The sequence below is a fragment of the Lemur catta genome, chromosome 2 (genome assembly GCF_020740605.2).
Source record: "Lemur catta isolate mLemCat1 chromosome 2, mLemCat1.pri, whole genome shotgun sequence".
NCBI lineage: Eukaryota > Metazoa > Chordata > Mammalia > Primates > Lemuridae > Lemur > Lemur catta.
In genome coordinates, this window is record NC_059129.1 from 103165646 (window position 1) to 103181762 (window position 16117).

A 16117-nucleotide genomic window follows, 5' to 3' on the forward strand; every position below is an offset into this window, starting at 1 on the left:
AGATTGGAATGTACATATTTTGTTCCCAAGAACTATTCTGACTTCAGTAATGGCACTCTCCACTGAAGGGAGGTCAGATTTTGGCAAAATTGTGGGAAAGGTCTTCATATATTTAGATTTAACTACTTTGAAAGGTACAAACTTATATCATCAAAATGTTTTTTAGGGCCGGGCGCGGTGGCTCACGCCTGTAATCCTAGCACTCTGGGAGGCCGAGGCGGGTGGATCGCTCGAGGTCAGGAGTTCGAGACCAGCCTGAGCAAGAGTGAGACCCCGTCTCTACTAAAAATAGAAAGAAATTATCTGGCCAACTAAAAATATATATAGAAAAAATTAGCCAGGCATGGTGGCGCATGCCTGTAGTCCCAGCTACTCGGGAGGCTGAGGCAGTAGGATCGCTTAAGCCCAGGAGTTTGAGGTTGCTGTGAGCTAGGCTGACGCCATGGCACTCACTCTAGCCCGGGCAACAGAGCGAGACTCTGTCTCAAAAAAAAAAAAAAAAGTTTTTTAGGGTGTTTTGTTTGGGGTAGTAGGGAACAGTGGTGTATAAATATGTACACACAAACAAAAAATGTATATATCTGTGCACATGGAGATGATTCCTTCTTATGGGCTAATCGGTAAAGGGAAGAAAAATGCTAGATGATTACACATTGGGACACGAATGGGATTTCCTGTTTACGACATCACCTGCCTGGGGCAGCTGTTCCTAAGTAATTAAAGTTGGATGAACTTTTATGCATGACTTTTTCTTAGCCAAATGTTATTCACATATTTCTGTTTAGCCTCCTTAGGGTTTGATTTTTCTCAGTTGTAAAATTTAAGCGGTCAAACTTGTTTTATTCCAAACTTTTTTCATTCATGTGCCACCTTGACTGCTTTAGCCAAGTCCATGTATTATCTATAGTGTTGTTCACTGGAGATTTTCTTTAAATTCACTCCTCCTTTTAAAAGGAAACTTTATGTCCCTCTCATAAATGGAGAATGGTACATGATAAAATAAATAATATATGGTAAATTATAATCTGTGTATCCTTTAAAATTCTCTTAGTGCCTCCAGTGGTATCATTGCCACTCTAGCATAAGAGCCTACTCACTGATCTCCACGGTTCTTTTTGGCTTTGACAGTTTATAAAGAGTTCTTCATCCTTTGTTTATATAATGACTATTTTTTGTTAGAGTTTTTTTTCTTTTTGGCCTCCCCCATAAAAAATAAAGGCAGTTTGTGACCAGCCTGAGCAACATAGCAAGATCCTATCTCTTAAAAAAAAAAAATTGGCCGAGCATTGTGGCATGCACCTGTAGTCCTAGCTACTGGGGAGGCTGAGGCAGGAGGATTGCTTGAGCCCAGTATTTGAAGGCTGCAGTGAGGTATGATTACACCCCTGCATAGCAGCCTGTGTGACAGAGTGAGACGCTGTCTCTAAATAAATAAATAGATAGGTAAGTTAATTTTGATTTAATAATCAAAGTTTGAATAGCCATTTTTATAGAAATTTGTTGTCTTTACCTACCTGTCTTATGGATTAAAATTTTATGCCCTCATTTACGTTTTAAAGTTAATATCTGTGATAAATATTATTCTCCTATGTTGAACATTGGTTTAGAGGGTGAACTTCAAAACTGAAAAATTAAATATCTCAGTTAACTGAATGCAGAAATAAAGTCATGAGATTAAATGGTTGAGGGGTGAGACCTTCAGACATTTTTCAGGGATCATTTTTTGTGCTACCTATCTTGTCTTTTTAGATATCGGCACAAAGCCCAGCATTTAGAATGCTATTTTTTGTAACTGAATTTTAAAACTTTTTTTTTTTTTTTTTAACAACTTAATATGTGCTTTTAGATTTTTTCAGAGGACCCACAGTACCAAATATCCGCCTGGCTGGATTAGAGTATGTTCTGCACTTCACTGCACTGAGTGGGAAGATTTACTTTCGAAGCTATAAGTAAGTGCATTTCTTAATGTGTTTTTCTCATCCCTCAGGGTTAGCATTTCAGTGTGACTGTTTTATATAGCTCAAACTTAGAATTAATTTCTGGCCAGAAGTTTTATTGGAGAGTTTGCAGGGTAGCAGTGGCAGCAGCTCTGTGCTGATCCTTGATCTGTCATTCTCCTGCTGATCTCTACCTTTGAAACCCTGCCTTTCCAGGGCCCCAGAGCATCTGGTGCTGCACTCTCTCTGAGCAAGAATAAAAATGGAATTTTCTAAAAGAAATGAGAAGATTCAGTGGCTAGATTCATTTTACCCTCTCTCTCCAGCCTAGTCCTTTTACTCCTGCCCCCACCACAATTAAATATAAATCCTAACAGGCAGATTCTGTTTTTATTGAAGAGCTAATGACATGCCATAATTGTACCTTTTGAGGTAAGCGTGACTTTTTTTCTGTTTTACAGTAAAGTCTTGGCACTGGCTGATAGAACCCACACTTTCCTACAGAACACACTGACTCTCGCAAAGTGCCTTTCTTTTGTGAGTTGAATTCAGATTTTGGTGTACATTTTGACCTGACAGCTCAGGTCAATGAAAAATGAAAAAATCTTAAAGGACATATAAAGTTGTAGAAAAAAAAAACTTTTAAAATTCAGTTACAAAAAACAGCATTCTAGGGCCGGGCGCGGTGGCTCACGCCTGTAATCCTAGCTCTGGGAGGCCGAGGCGGGTGGATCGCTCGAGGTCAGGAGTTCGAGACCAGCCTGAGCAAGAGTGAGACCCCGTCTCTACCAAAAATAGAAAGAAATTATCTGGCCAACTAAAAATATATATACAAAAAAAATTAGCCGGGCATGGTGGCTCATGCCTGTAGTCCCAGCTACTCGGGAGGCTGAGGCAGTAGGATCGCTTAAGCCCAGGAGTCTGAGGTTGCTGTGAGCTAGGCTGATGCCACGGCACTCACTCTAGCCCGGGCAACAAAGTGAGACTCTGTCTCAAAAAAAAAAAAAAAAAAAAAAAACAGCATTCTAAATGGTCTGCTTTGTGTTGACCTTGTCTTCTGTACAGTAGTACTGTTTGTGCACCCATTTGTGTCCAGCATTTCATACATAATGTTTAATTTTTTTTTCAACGGGGGATACATAGCTGACCAGCCAATGTCCAATGAGCATCCAAATAAAACTACAGATTTCCATCTTGGTCTCCTACTGTATTGAGTCAGAGACACTTAGTTCCTTTCACATTATGGTTAGTACACCACTTCTGTTTTTCTATTTTCCTTATTAAAAATAAAATAATAATACAAAATGCAATAAAATATCGTATGATTATAAGATGTAATTAAGGACTTTGTAATCATTTTTAGTTTGTTAAGATCGAAAGCGTCTTAAGTCTGCTGTTTGAGCTTCCACATTTGATTTTGGAGCTTCCAAGAATGTATTATACTATAAAGTAGATGACTGCTATTTAGAGAAATAGTTTTTTTATTTTGGGGGGTGTTTTTTGAGACAGGATCTTGCTCTGTCTTCCAGGCTAGGGTGCAGTGGTGTCACCATAGCTCACCACAACCTCAAAATTCTGGGCTTAAGTATTCCTTTTGCCTCAGTCTCCTGAGTAGCTGGGACTACAGCCTTGTGCCACCCTGCCCGGCTAATTTCTTTCTATTTTTAGTAGAGACGGGATCTCCCTCTTGCTTAGGCTGGTCTCGAACTCCTGCCTCAAGCGATCGTCCCACATTGGCCTCCCAGAGTTCTAGGATTATAGTTATCAGTCACCGAGCCCAGCTGAAATAGTTTTAAATAAATAAAAGGGAGCTTTGGAGTTGTTTTGGCAACATATAGTGGTACTTGGGTGATGTGAATTTATCAGACATGGCAAATGCTGGCAAGTTTTCCTCTTGGCTAAAAATTAGTACTTTAAGTGGTAGAAAATTTTTTAGTTGGAATTTTATATACAATGTCCCTCATTTCTTCAATAGTCTATTAAACGTGTCTTTCCTGATGACCTTTATTAGTTCAACATTGCATATATCATTATTTGAAGGTATTAAAAATGTGGATGCAAATGCAGGTGTTCATGTGACATGACAGACTCAAGTGGTCACTGCCCCCATATGCTTTGAATTAGGTTTTAGAGAAGATGCCTTGACAACTGGCGACTTTACCTTCTAAAAGTATTTCACCCCACAGTAGGCCAGATTCTCTTATATGTCTTCTGGAATCCCTACGAAGAGAGTGGCATGAGGGCTCTCATTTAGGCCATCCTCTCCCTGTGCTTGTTTCCTTCAAGGCCCATGCTGATACTCATTTTATCTTTTAGAACTAGTACAGCTTTTTATTGTTTAACACTTATCTTCTTTATGTATCCTAGGCTTTTTGCTTGTTTGTTTTGCCTTATTTAATTCTTTATAAATTACAAGTTGAAAATCCAAAATCCGAAACTTTTTGAGTGCTGACATGATGCTCAAAGGAAATGCTGCCCCAGCACATGTCTTTTTTATTTACTTATTTTATTTTATTTATCTTTTTGTTTGATTCAATGTCACATCCAGTGCATTTCTGATTTCAGAATTTTGGATTAGGAATGTGTGGGGGTAAGGGGAAAACTTCCTTTTCCCCCTGAAAATTCTCTGAAAGATCAACTCACAATTAAGGCACGTGGAGAGGGGATCACAGAATGATTACCCAGTATCCCAATGAGGTCCAGAAATTTTTACACTCCTCCTTTTAGAGGGTCGGGGGAGAGGAGGAATATAGGTAATTCTGTTTAGAGACAATAAATGGTTGCTAGAGAGGATGAATGGATGGGAGAAACAGATTGACTTGTACATTAACCTGAGAGACGAGGATTATGTTTAAAATGATTTGGGTCACCTCTGGTTACATTCTTGATCTTTCCTGCAATTTATATTGAGATAACAGGGAAGTCAGTTATTCTTTTGATGGGTTGGTGAAATGCAGATAGAGGGAAAGCCCCTTCCAAGGGCCTGTTGATCTCTAAGGGAGTCATATTTTGGGGTAAAATTTCCTGAGCTCCTTCAGATGCTCAACCCATGTAATGCAAATATTCTGAAATCTGAAAAAAAAATCTAAAATCTGGAACGCTTCTAGTCCCAAGCATTTTGGATAAGGGATACTCAACCTGTACTGTGTTCCGTGCAGCATATCTATTACTATGACTCTATAACCAGTAAATGTGCCTTCTGGGGTGGACTGTCTTGATTGGTTATCTGCATGTGACGCACTTAGGGCCCAGAGGGGTATTAATGGGCTTTTGCAAACTCTTTTCTGCTTCCTGGTGTTTGCTACTCTCTTGGGTCTTCCTTAACTGTGCTTTTTCCTCTTCTGTTGTTTCTCTTCTCTCATGTCTCCTATTGGCTTCTCTCACACTCCAGCATTTGTGTGACAAGGCTGATCTTTTATAAACATTCTCATTCATTCAACCCTTTTTTTCCCCTGTGGAGACTTGGCTGTTGTAACAATTTGAATACAATCTTCAGGTCTTTAGTAGTTCTTACGGTATCACTCAGCAAAAAGAATTTGCAAATCTCCCACTCCACCAAGCCCCCATGCTCTACTCCCCATCCCAAGATGTTCCAGTTGCAGAGCTATTTAGACATAGGGTATCTAGAAAGTTGTGGTTTTGTTATATATTATTAAGATTTTTAAGTTCACTTCAGTCTACAGAGATCAGTATCTGTCCTTTAAGGAAAAGTTGATTCTGAATGGGTTGACTGAACTCCTATAGTCTTAGATAAGAATTTTAATCATGTAAACATACTGTTTCAAAGACCCAATTAAAATTTTTATACTTATATAAATCTTTAAGTGATATGAAGTCAAATCAAAGGATTCCATTTCTTTTCTGAGAAGAATTTTTTTCAACTTTCTTGCAGTTTCTCAACAATATATTGTATAATTTTATTTCTGATTTTCAAAAATAAGCAAACCACCTCTTAAAAAGGAAAAAAATTATTAAAAATTGGTTTGATATTTGTGTGACCCTTTAACTCTAAAAGGGAAAACATATGCATAAAAATAAGTGAACCAAAAGATAGACTTGGCCTGAATATATAAAATATTTAAGTAGCTTAGCTTTTCTAAACATTCTTATGTCATTTTATAGAAATGTAATTCCCTTGAACAAAAATACTTTGGGGAGAGGACTTTATAAAAAAAAGTCAAAGCAGCATTTCTTTTTTTTTTTATTTCATAAAGGTTGCTATTGAAGAAATCTGGTTGCAGAACACCACGGATTGAATTGGAAGAGATGGGACCCTCCCTGGATCTAGTTCTGAGGAGGACACACCTGGCATCAGATGACCTTTATAAATTATCTATGAAAATGCCAAAAGCTCTCAAGGTACATGACCTGAGGCTTGGTGCCATATTTATTTGTATGGATTTGTGGCATATTATATTAAAGGAAATACATAAGGGGATCAATAGATAAAACTAGCCTCTTAGAGCCAGGAAAAGGAGGAAGAATCAAAGCCGACCATAAGGGATAATAAAAAAGAATTGCAGAAATCAGGTATCAAGTTTGGCCGAGAGCTTTCTGGTAGCTCGGACTGCCATTTTCAGCAAAAAAAAATTGTTTGGGGCATCATGAAGACTAAGGATTTTGAGCACAGAATATATAAACCATATGTGCATAAAACATGTTCTGACTTTTTAAAAAGTTATTATTTTTTAGGACGTCTACCACAAAAGAGACGACTTCTTAAGTAGTTTTAAAAAACAAGTAGAAATGTTATCTACTGAATGTCATAACTAAATGTTATCTACTATCTAAAAAACAAGTAGAAATGGAATCCAGTAGAGATTGAAATGATAGTCATAATTCCATAAGCTAAACCCAGGAAATTCTCTCCATGCGTGACAGTGTGTAGTGTAGTTTATAGTCTCGCTTCTCAAAATGTGGTCTGACAATTTACCTGGGAATTGTTAGAAATGCAGAATATCAGCCCACCGTAGACCTACTAAATTAGAACTTGTATTTTGACAAGATCCCCAAGTGATTTGTATGAGAAGAAGGGTATATAAGGCTATACATTCTGTGTCATTAAGGGGATACTCACTCATGGAAGTTGTTATTAAGATAGCTGTAGACTGGATTTTTACTGACTCATGATAGAAGGCCATTAAATATATATTTTTATTCATATATATATATATGTATTCTTTTTTCATAGCCAAAGAAGAAGAAAAATATCTCCCATGATACTTTTGGTACAACTTATGGAAGGATTCATATGCAGAAGCAAGACCTGAGCAAACTACAAACCAGGAAAATGAAGGGATTGAAGAAGCGACCTGCAGAAAGGATAACAGAAGGCCAGGAGAAAAAAGCAAAGAGAATTAAAAAAAATTGATGGAGCTTAGCCAACAACTACAGTTTTATTGTAGTCTTTTTACATAGGAGAATTATCAACCTTCAATCCATTCAGAGTTTCTTGTAAGATTTTATTATATATATATATATATATATTTATATATATATATATATATATTTTTTTTTTTTTTTTTTTTTTTGAGACAGAGTCTCACTTTGTTGCCCGGGCTAGAGTGAGTGCCGTGGCATCAGCCTAGCTCACAGCAACCTCAGACTCCTGGGCTTAAGCGATCCTACTGCCTCAGCCTCCCGAGTAGCTGGGACTACAGGCATGAGCCACCATGCCCGGCTAATTTTTTTTGTATATATATTTTTAGTTGGCCAGATAATTTCTTTCTATTTTTGGTAGAGACGGGGTCTCACTCTTGCTCAGGCTGGTCTCGAACTCCTGACCTCGAGCGATCCACCCACCTCGGCCTCCCAGAGCTAGGATTACAGGCGTGAGCCACTGCGCCTGGCCTAGATTTTATTATATATTTTTATAACATGATAATTTACTATATATTATTACGAACAGTAACATACTAGTATTAAGTTGAAAGTAAGCCTCTTACTTGAGACATAACACCCTGGTGTGCCATTTTCTCTATGTTATATCCCCTACCCTCCTAAAACTCTCCTCTGTCATTGAGTGGGTGAGTGAGGAGAGATCTCCACAATCACTGACATTTTTAGGAAATTTCTGAGTTAGGCATTAGATAAAAGAGAAAGCCATGGAATATAGAAATTACCCAAAGGAGCTGTACACATACTCAGTATGAGCTACCTGGAAAGTTAACTACATCTCCCAACATATGTCTACAACCTGATTTTTATTTTTTACTTTGCTGTTATTTTTCCTGAAATCTTAGAGTTGAGATTCATTTGGGATTTTAAACTTTGTGTCTTAAAATATAGATCTCTGAGAGGGATCTCCATCAACTCATCATTGACACATTACCTTACTGTTGGTTGTTTAAGAGATTCTGCTACTTAATAGAGCACCCACCCCACCTTCTCTGAGAAAAAGGAAGTTTTGATAGTGGGAGAAATGAGAAATGAGGAGGGAGAGAATAGGTGAGTTTTAAGGAATGGCTAAAGGTTGTATGAAGGCTCTGGGTGTTTGCAGATGGCTTGTTTGGAAAGTTTCTTCAAGACCAGCCCTGTGCCTAGATAAATAAGCTTTCTTCTTTCTCCTACTAGTGTTGCATACTTGTTTTCCCAGAGTGTTTAGGGTTCTTGATCAAGTCCCTGGCAAAGAAGCTCCTTTATACAAGTATATGTTGTAAAAGCACAAATATACATTAGCCATAATTTGTTACATGAAGTAGCAGTGCTTTTGTTACCAATTCCACGTCAAAGAACTCCACCATGTGCATGTATTTATGTGGGCTTGCTCAGGTACAGGTCTACAGTGCTGCCACTAAGCAAAAGTTGGAGCCTCAGTTTTACGTTCTGTATCCTTTCCCTTCTCTTGTGAATCATTCTTTAGCCTTTCCTCTCCCTGTCTGTTTGCAAATGGCCGATACTGTCTCTCTCCAGAAAAAGCAGAAAAATGAGGGAGCTGGTATTGCTCATTTATACATTTTGCTTGATTATACATTTAACCAAAGACCACATGTCTTTTTTGAGTTTTTTTTTTTTTTGGAGACAGGATCTTGCTCTGTCACCCAGGCTAGGGTGCAGCGGTGTTATAGCTCACAGCAACCTCAAACTCCTGGGCTCAAGCAATCCTTCAGCCTCAGCCTCCCGAGTAGCTAGAACCACAAGCACACACCACCGGCTAATTTTTCTATTTTTTTGTAGAGATGGTGTCTCATTCTTGCTCAGTCTGGTCTTAAACTCCTGGGCTGAAGCGATCCTCCCGCCTCTGCCTCCCAAAGTGCTGGAATTACAGGTGTGAGCCACTGTGCCAAGCCCCACACAGTCTTTAATCTGAAGAAGACATTTGCATTTTATGTCTAAATGATGGGAAAGGGCTAAAATGACTCATTTCCTGCCATCCGCAAGTATATGGACAATAGCTGGGGGGAGAAGGGGATCTGTGAAAAGGCATCAGCCTGTCCCCAGTGCCTGACCCCTGACTAGTTTTGCTAAGGCCAGGGGAGATAGTGATTTTAGGAGGCAAAGCAATGGGTCCTTCTCACCAGCCATTTATAGGATCCTGCCATTCTTGGACCCCTCTGCATCAGGAAGACTACCCTAACACTGCACGGTGACCTCAACCAACCTAAAAATGGCCATGTTTTTTATATGTGGGACATTTTTTTTTGTTTTGAGACAGAGTCTCGCTTTGTTGCCCGAGCTAGAGTGAGTGCCGTGGCATCAGCCTAGCTCACAGCAACCTCAAACTCCTGGGCTTAAGCGATCCTACTGCCTCAGCCTCCCGAGTAGCTGGGACTACAGACATGCGCCACCATGCCCAGCTAATTTTTTCTGTATAGATTTTTAGCTGTCCAAATCATTTCTTTCTATTTTTGGTAGAGACGGGGTCTCACTCTTGCTCAGGCTGGTCTCGAACTCCTGACTTCGAGCGATCTTCCTCCCTCGGCCTCCCAGAGTGCTAGGATTACAGGCGTGAGCCACCGCACCCGGCCTATGTGGGACATTTTAAGGATTTTTTTTTGTTGTAATCAATATTCTGTTTGAGATTGGTAATACATCCCTTTGTTTTTTATGTAATTTTTATGTCTGGTGATAGAGTCTAATAAGTATTGGAATGTAGCCCCTTTGCTAATAGAAGTATTATATAGTATTAGTGAAATCTAACAAAGACTCTTGGGAAAGTCTTTGTAGTGTTGAACCATGTGGAATCCCTGATTCACCATTTATGTCACTGTTTTTGTGGAAAGCACATTCTGATTTCCAGTTGTCCCTGAACTTTATTTTTTTTATTATTTTTGTTTTGAAGAGAAGGAAAAAGTTTATTAGTTTGCTGGGAAATGAGGAGGTTGGCAGACTCCTATCTCAAAGTACCAACATCCCTGTCCTTGAACTTTAGAACATAACATCTATAAATTGAAGACAATATTCATTTCAGAGAAGGCAATAAATTGCCTGTCTTAAGTTTTACCTAACTTTGGATTTTGGTAGATGAGGACAACAGTTTAATTTTTTTTTTATACTGAACTATTATTTTTGCTGGAATGTTAATACTGTTACCAATAATTTATGATTTTATGAAATTCTGTTCCTTGTTTTTTTTTTTTTTAACTTAAATGCTGTTTGTTTACTTGGCATTGAACATAATCCAAAGTAGAGCTGTTATTACCCATTCAAGAAAAAAAGGGAGAAAAACTTACCCAAGTCAGTTTTCGATTATGTGATTATCTAGCTGCTTCTCTCTCCTTCCTTTCCTTTGTATTTTTAGCTATTTCAGGCCCACTCTACCCCCACGAAAGGATTCAAAAAAACCTTTAAAATGGAAGAAGTTAAAACCACTGAAGCCATTGCTAAAATTTGAGCAACAAAGGAAGGTTTGTTTTTATTGAATTTCAGAAATTGGTGCTTTGTCCCACCATAGAATTAAGAGACAGTACAAAAATAACAGTGTCTTATGTTCTTAATAGATCATCAAAATAGAAACATTCCACAACTGCATTTAAGACAATGTATCATAGCATATATGCATTATGAAATCATATAAAATATTCCACACCCATTGAAATAAGCTACTGGGAAAAAGATGAAATGGGCTTGCTGACTGGAGGGGTATGTACTCTAGCAGTGAGAAGAAAGGCAACTTGCTTTTAAACGTTTGCCTCATACCGACAACTTGAGTTGTTCAGGTTTAAAAACTGCAAGGATGTCACTGTTTCCTGTGCCATCCAGGTAAGCCATGTTAGGAATTTTAACTGTGCCTTGGTTGAATTAGAACTATTCTGCATTTTCTTTCCATTTCAGAGCACTTTGGGGAAATGTTTTAAAATATAGCATAAATACATTTTAATTCTGTTCTTGTTCTGCTTCCTTTAAACAACTTCCATCCTTCCCCAACCTATCTCACCCCTGCGCCTCTCACACTCTAATCAGAAAGTAGGTTCCAAACACAGAAAAGTCAGGCTGGTTTTTTGGGGGGGGGGTCGGACAGTGAGGAGGGAGTTGAATTACCTTTTTTTTTTTTTTTTGAGACAGAGTCTCACTCTGTTGCCTGGGGTAGAGTACAGTGGTGTCATAGCTCACAGCAACCTCAAACTCCTGAGCTCAAGTGATCTGCCTGCCTCAGCCTCCCAAGGAGCTGGGACTACAGGCGTTCGCTATGACTAATTTCTCTGTTTTTAGTAGAGATGGTGTCTCACTCTGCTCAGGCTGGTCTTGAACTCCTGAGCTCAAGCAGTCCTCCTGCCTTGGCTTCTCAGAGTGCTAGGATTACAGGTGTCAGGCTTTGTGTAGGGCCCTGCTATTAAGAAGAGATGGGCAGGTCAGGAGGAAATGGCAAAGCATCTAGAACGTAAGTTAGGGCTTTTGCCAGGCAAGGATCAAAGCCTCTGAGCCTTAAGTGCTTTACTGGATTGGGATTGATTCCTCCAGCTCAAAAAAAATAGGTTTCTGAGAGCTCAGATGGAAACAGAGTGGCAGGTGTTGTCTCTGTGAGACATGTCTGCCCACCCAACGGGAGCCCAGGGCTGCATAGGCACCACCTGTGGACGCCAGATCATGGAGTAGGGGAAGGAACATGCAACCAGCGTTAGAGCTGAGCTAAAGGTGAGGCTTGTGTTCGAGTAACTCCCTGTGTCAAACACTGCAAGTGAGCTCGGAAAGAAGTTCCTGGGAGGCAAAGCGTGGCCTGCTGCATTTGAAACAGACTGAAGATTCACATTTATCAGCTTGAGCAGTTTATTTTCCCAATCCCCTGCTTCATTGCCCCAGAGTCTCTTATCTGACAAAGCAAATGGCACAATGACTGAGTAGAAACATTTTGAAAAACAATGAAGTTCAAGGAGCTTGGGAGCTCCTCCAGCAGAACTCTGGCTGCAGAATCAGCACTGGCTGGGGAATATGAGTGGTAGACAGTGCGTAGTGCAGTGTTGGGAGAAGTTGTGGCATTAAAAAAACCGACACATCCTATCTGGATACTGAGAGCTCAGCTGAGATTTAAAAGGACGAGATGAAGGGCAGCTGGGCATGGTGGAGCAAGCCTGTAGTCCTAGCTACTAGGGAGGCTGAGGCGGTGTCAGGAACATGACTGGTTTTTAACCTTCAACCCAAATAATCGTGGCCAGAGGAACAGTAGACAGAATAATTAGCAAGCCACAAATCCACAAGTCACACAAAAACAGCCTTTTATTGCAAAGCGAAAGTACATCCCAGAGAAGGGATGGATTGGTCTCTGCGAGTGGAGACGACCCTGTGGAATACAAGGTTAGTTCTTTTTATTTTCCTGTGGATGGGGGGGTTGTAGCAGGGAGACCACTCCCGGCGTCATGGTTTCTGAAAACCCACTGTGGGGTGAAACCGCAATGTAGATAAGGTTATAATAATATGGCCACGTCACAGGGTTACTCTCGGTCACCCTTCTCCTACTAGTGCATAGGCTTTGTGCAAGGGAAAGTCCTGCCTTAACTGCGTCCTAACACTGGGAGGCTCAGGGTCACTAGTTCGAGCCCAACCTGGGCAAAATAGCAAGACTGCATCTCTAAAAAAAAAAAAAAGATACAGGGCTTAAAACAATGGGCAATATCAATTACTGATTTAATTCTATAAAAGTAGTGTTAAAATGATAACTGACTTTTTCAAGAAATGCAAAGGACAATATATGAGGTTTTGCTTTCTGGTAGTAGCAGTAGTATGACAAAATTTAAAACAGGGACCTGGGCCAGGTGTGGTGGCTCACGCTTGTAATCCTAGCACTCTGGGAGGCCGAGGCGGGAGGATTGCGTGAAGTCAGGGGTTCAAGACCAAGACCCCATCTCTACTCTAGCCCAGGCAACAAAGGGAGACTGTCTCAAAAATAAATAAATAAAATAAAATAATAAAATACTGGGGCCGGGCGCGGTGGCTCATGCCTGTAATCCTAGCACTCTGGGAGGCTGAGGCGGGCGGATTGTTTGAGCTCAGGAGTTCGAGACCAGCCTGAGCAAGAGCGAGACCCCCCTCTCAACTAAAAATAGAAAGAAATGATTTGGACACCTAAAAATATATATAGAAAAAAAAATTAGCCGGGCATGGTGACGCATGCCTATAGTCCCAGCTACTCTGGAGGCTGAGGCAGGAGGACTGCTTGAGCCCAGGAGTTTGAGGTTGCTGTGAGCTAGGCTGACGCCACGGCACTCTAGCCTGGGCAACAAAGTAAGACTGTGTCTCAAAAAAAAAAAAAAAGGAAAGAATTGAAGTAGTCATTGCTAGGAACCAGCATGGATTCCCTGATCTCATTTCCTTTTTTGAAAAGACTGCTTGCCTGGTAGGTAGTGCAATAATCATTCACTCCACATTTATTAAGTATTATTATATTTCAGGCATTGTGATAGAATAATGTCTTACATTGTATTAATATATGTTTACAATTTATTAATAGAAAGTATTTCCTTTAAAATACAAGGATTTTTTTCAGATTTTAAAAAACAAAACATTTTTCTGATTATTGAAAAGAAAGTTTCAAAGAAGAAAACAAAAGTCACCAGCACTCTCCTATCCAGATATACCATATTAACATTTTGCTGTATTTCTTACCACTTTTTAAAATAAAAATTTTTGAGCTGCTTGCAGTAGCACACACTTGTAGTCCCATGTACTCAGGAGGCTGAGGCAGGAGGATCCCTTGAGCCCAGGAGTTTGAGGCTATAGTGTGCTATGATTATGCATGTGAATAGCCACTGCACTCCAGCCTGGGCAACATAGTGAGACCCCATCTTAAAACACACACACACACACACAGACACACACACACACACACCCCACAAATTTTTAAAGTGAAAATATGCTCTTACTATATTATTTCTTCTGCTAAAACCTACACACAGGGAAGCGCTCATGTGAGGAAATGTGATTAGTTTTTACTAAGTGAACACACTTTGCATAACTATTATCCAGATATCAAGAAATAGAACTATTGTCAAGACCTGCAGAAGTCCCCATGTCCCCCTCTTAGTCATTAGCCCTTCCTCAGGGTTCACCACTAGGTGCCCTGGTCTTTAAAATCAATGTCATATTATAAACATGTTCCTGTGTCATTATTTTTTAAAAAACACTATTTTTGATGGCTACATACTATTTGATTATGTGGGTGTGTTATAATTTATTTTAGTCATTCTACTGTTGGACATTAATGTCATTTCCTTTTGTCATTACTATAATGATGTGATAAATATCGTGGCACAATATTTTTGAAAAGCATTTTCACATGATTATTTCCCTTGATATTTAAAATATCCTGTAAGATGAATAGTGCATGTGGTATTCTATATAATTTCCAGTTGAGGAAACAGGCTCAGAGAGATAAGTAACTTGTCTGATGTTACACAGCTGAAAGAAAGAAAACTGGACCCACAACCCATGTCTTCTTTTATTTTTTTTTATTTTTGTGAGGTTTTGTTTTTTGTTTTTTTGAGTCAAGGTCTTACTCTGTCACTCTGGGTAGAGTGCAATGGTGTCATAGCTCACAGCAACCTCAAACTCCTGGCTCAAGCGATCCTCTTGCCTTAGCCTCCTAAGTAGCTGGGAATACAGGTATGCACCACCATGCCTAGCTAATTTTTCTATTTTTTGTAGAGACATGGTCTCACTCTTGTTAAAGCTGGTCTCAAACTCAGGCCTCAAGCAATCCTCCTACCCTGGCTTCCCAGAATGGTAGGATTACAGGCGTGAGCCACCACACCTGGCCCAGGTCTTCTGATTCCTAGTCCAGGGAATGGTTGCTCAGCAAGGCAACTAAGTGTCTCGAAGTATTCTTGTAAATCACATGGAGAATTGTGATATAACTGTAAACACTTAGGCCAATTCATAGCAGTTTGAAGGATTGTACCCAAAGGGCGTTGATGAATGATAAATAAATCTGTGGCATCTGGAAAGCAAATCTTTATTGGCAAGATTCACGGCTTTGTTCTTGACATTTGTCTCCTTAAACAATTTTATCTTCCACTTGAACGGAGACAAAGACCACACAAAGAAAAGTTCAGAACCTAAGAGGGTAAAATATGCACATAGGATAAAGGAGACTTAATTCTAAGGGTGGGAAAGGTCTCTGGGGACAAACCCAGTGTCAGACGTCAGTGTGAGCCTACACTTAACAAAGTAGAAGATTCAGGCTGATTTAAATAGTTTATGTGAGATTAAGCCAGGGGCAGTGGCCCCTGTCTGTAATCCCAGCTACTCAGGAGGCTGAAGGAGAAGGATTGCAACGTGAGGCCAGGAGTTCAATAACAGCATGGGCAATACAACAAGACCCTGCCTCTAAAAAAAAAGAGAGAGAGAGAGAAAGAATTGAAGGGTGTGGTGCCTCACACCTGTAATCCTAGTACTCTAGGAGGCTGAGGCAGGAAGATAGCTTGAGATCAAGAGTTTGAGACCAGCCTGAACAAAAGTGAGACCCTGTCTCTACTGAAAAAAAAAAAAAGAAAAAAATTAGCCGAGTGTCATGGCATGCACCTTTAGTCCTAGCTACTCGGGAGGCTGAGGCAGGAGGATCACTTGAGGCAGGAGTTTGAGGTTGCTGTGAGCTATGATGACTCCACTGCACTCTACCCAGGGCAACAGAGTGAGACTCTGTCTCAAAAAAAAAAAAAAAGAGAGAGAGAGAGATTAAAGAAAATATGAAAACAACAAAGCCTGATCGAAATATATAGTAATTTAAAAAGTGGAAATAACAGAGACCC

General features: G+C 39.8%; 1 protein-coding gene across 2 annotated transcripts in view; it reads left to right on the forward strand.

Annotated features, from left to right (window-relative positions):
• RPF2 (ribosome production factor 2 homolog) overlaps positions 1-7322 on the forward strand; it is a 29305-nt gene extending 21983 nt beyond the window's left edge. For both annotated transcript variants that reach the window (XM_045544187.1, XM_045544188.1), the window contains exons 8-10: positions 1847-1949; positions 6152-6296; positions 7129-7322. In XM_045544187.1, coding sequence (XP_045400143.1) covers positions 1847-1949; positions 6152-6296; positions 7129-7308 — 428 coding nt within the window. In that variant the 3' untranslated portion in view covers positions 7309-7322. The remainder of the gene's footprint in view (positions 1-1846; positions 1950-6151; positions 6297-7128) is intronic.
• Positions 7323-16117: the final 8795 nt, after the last annotated feature.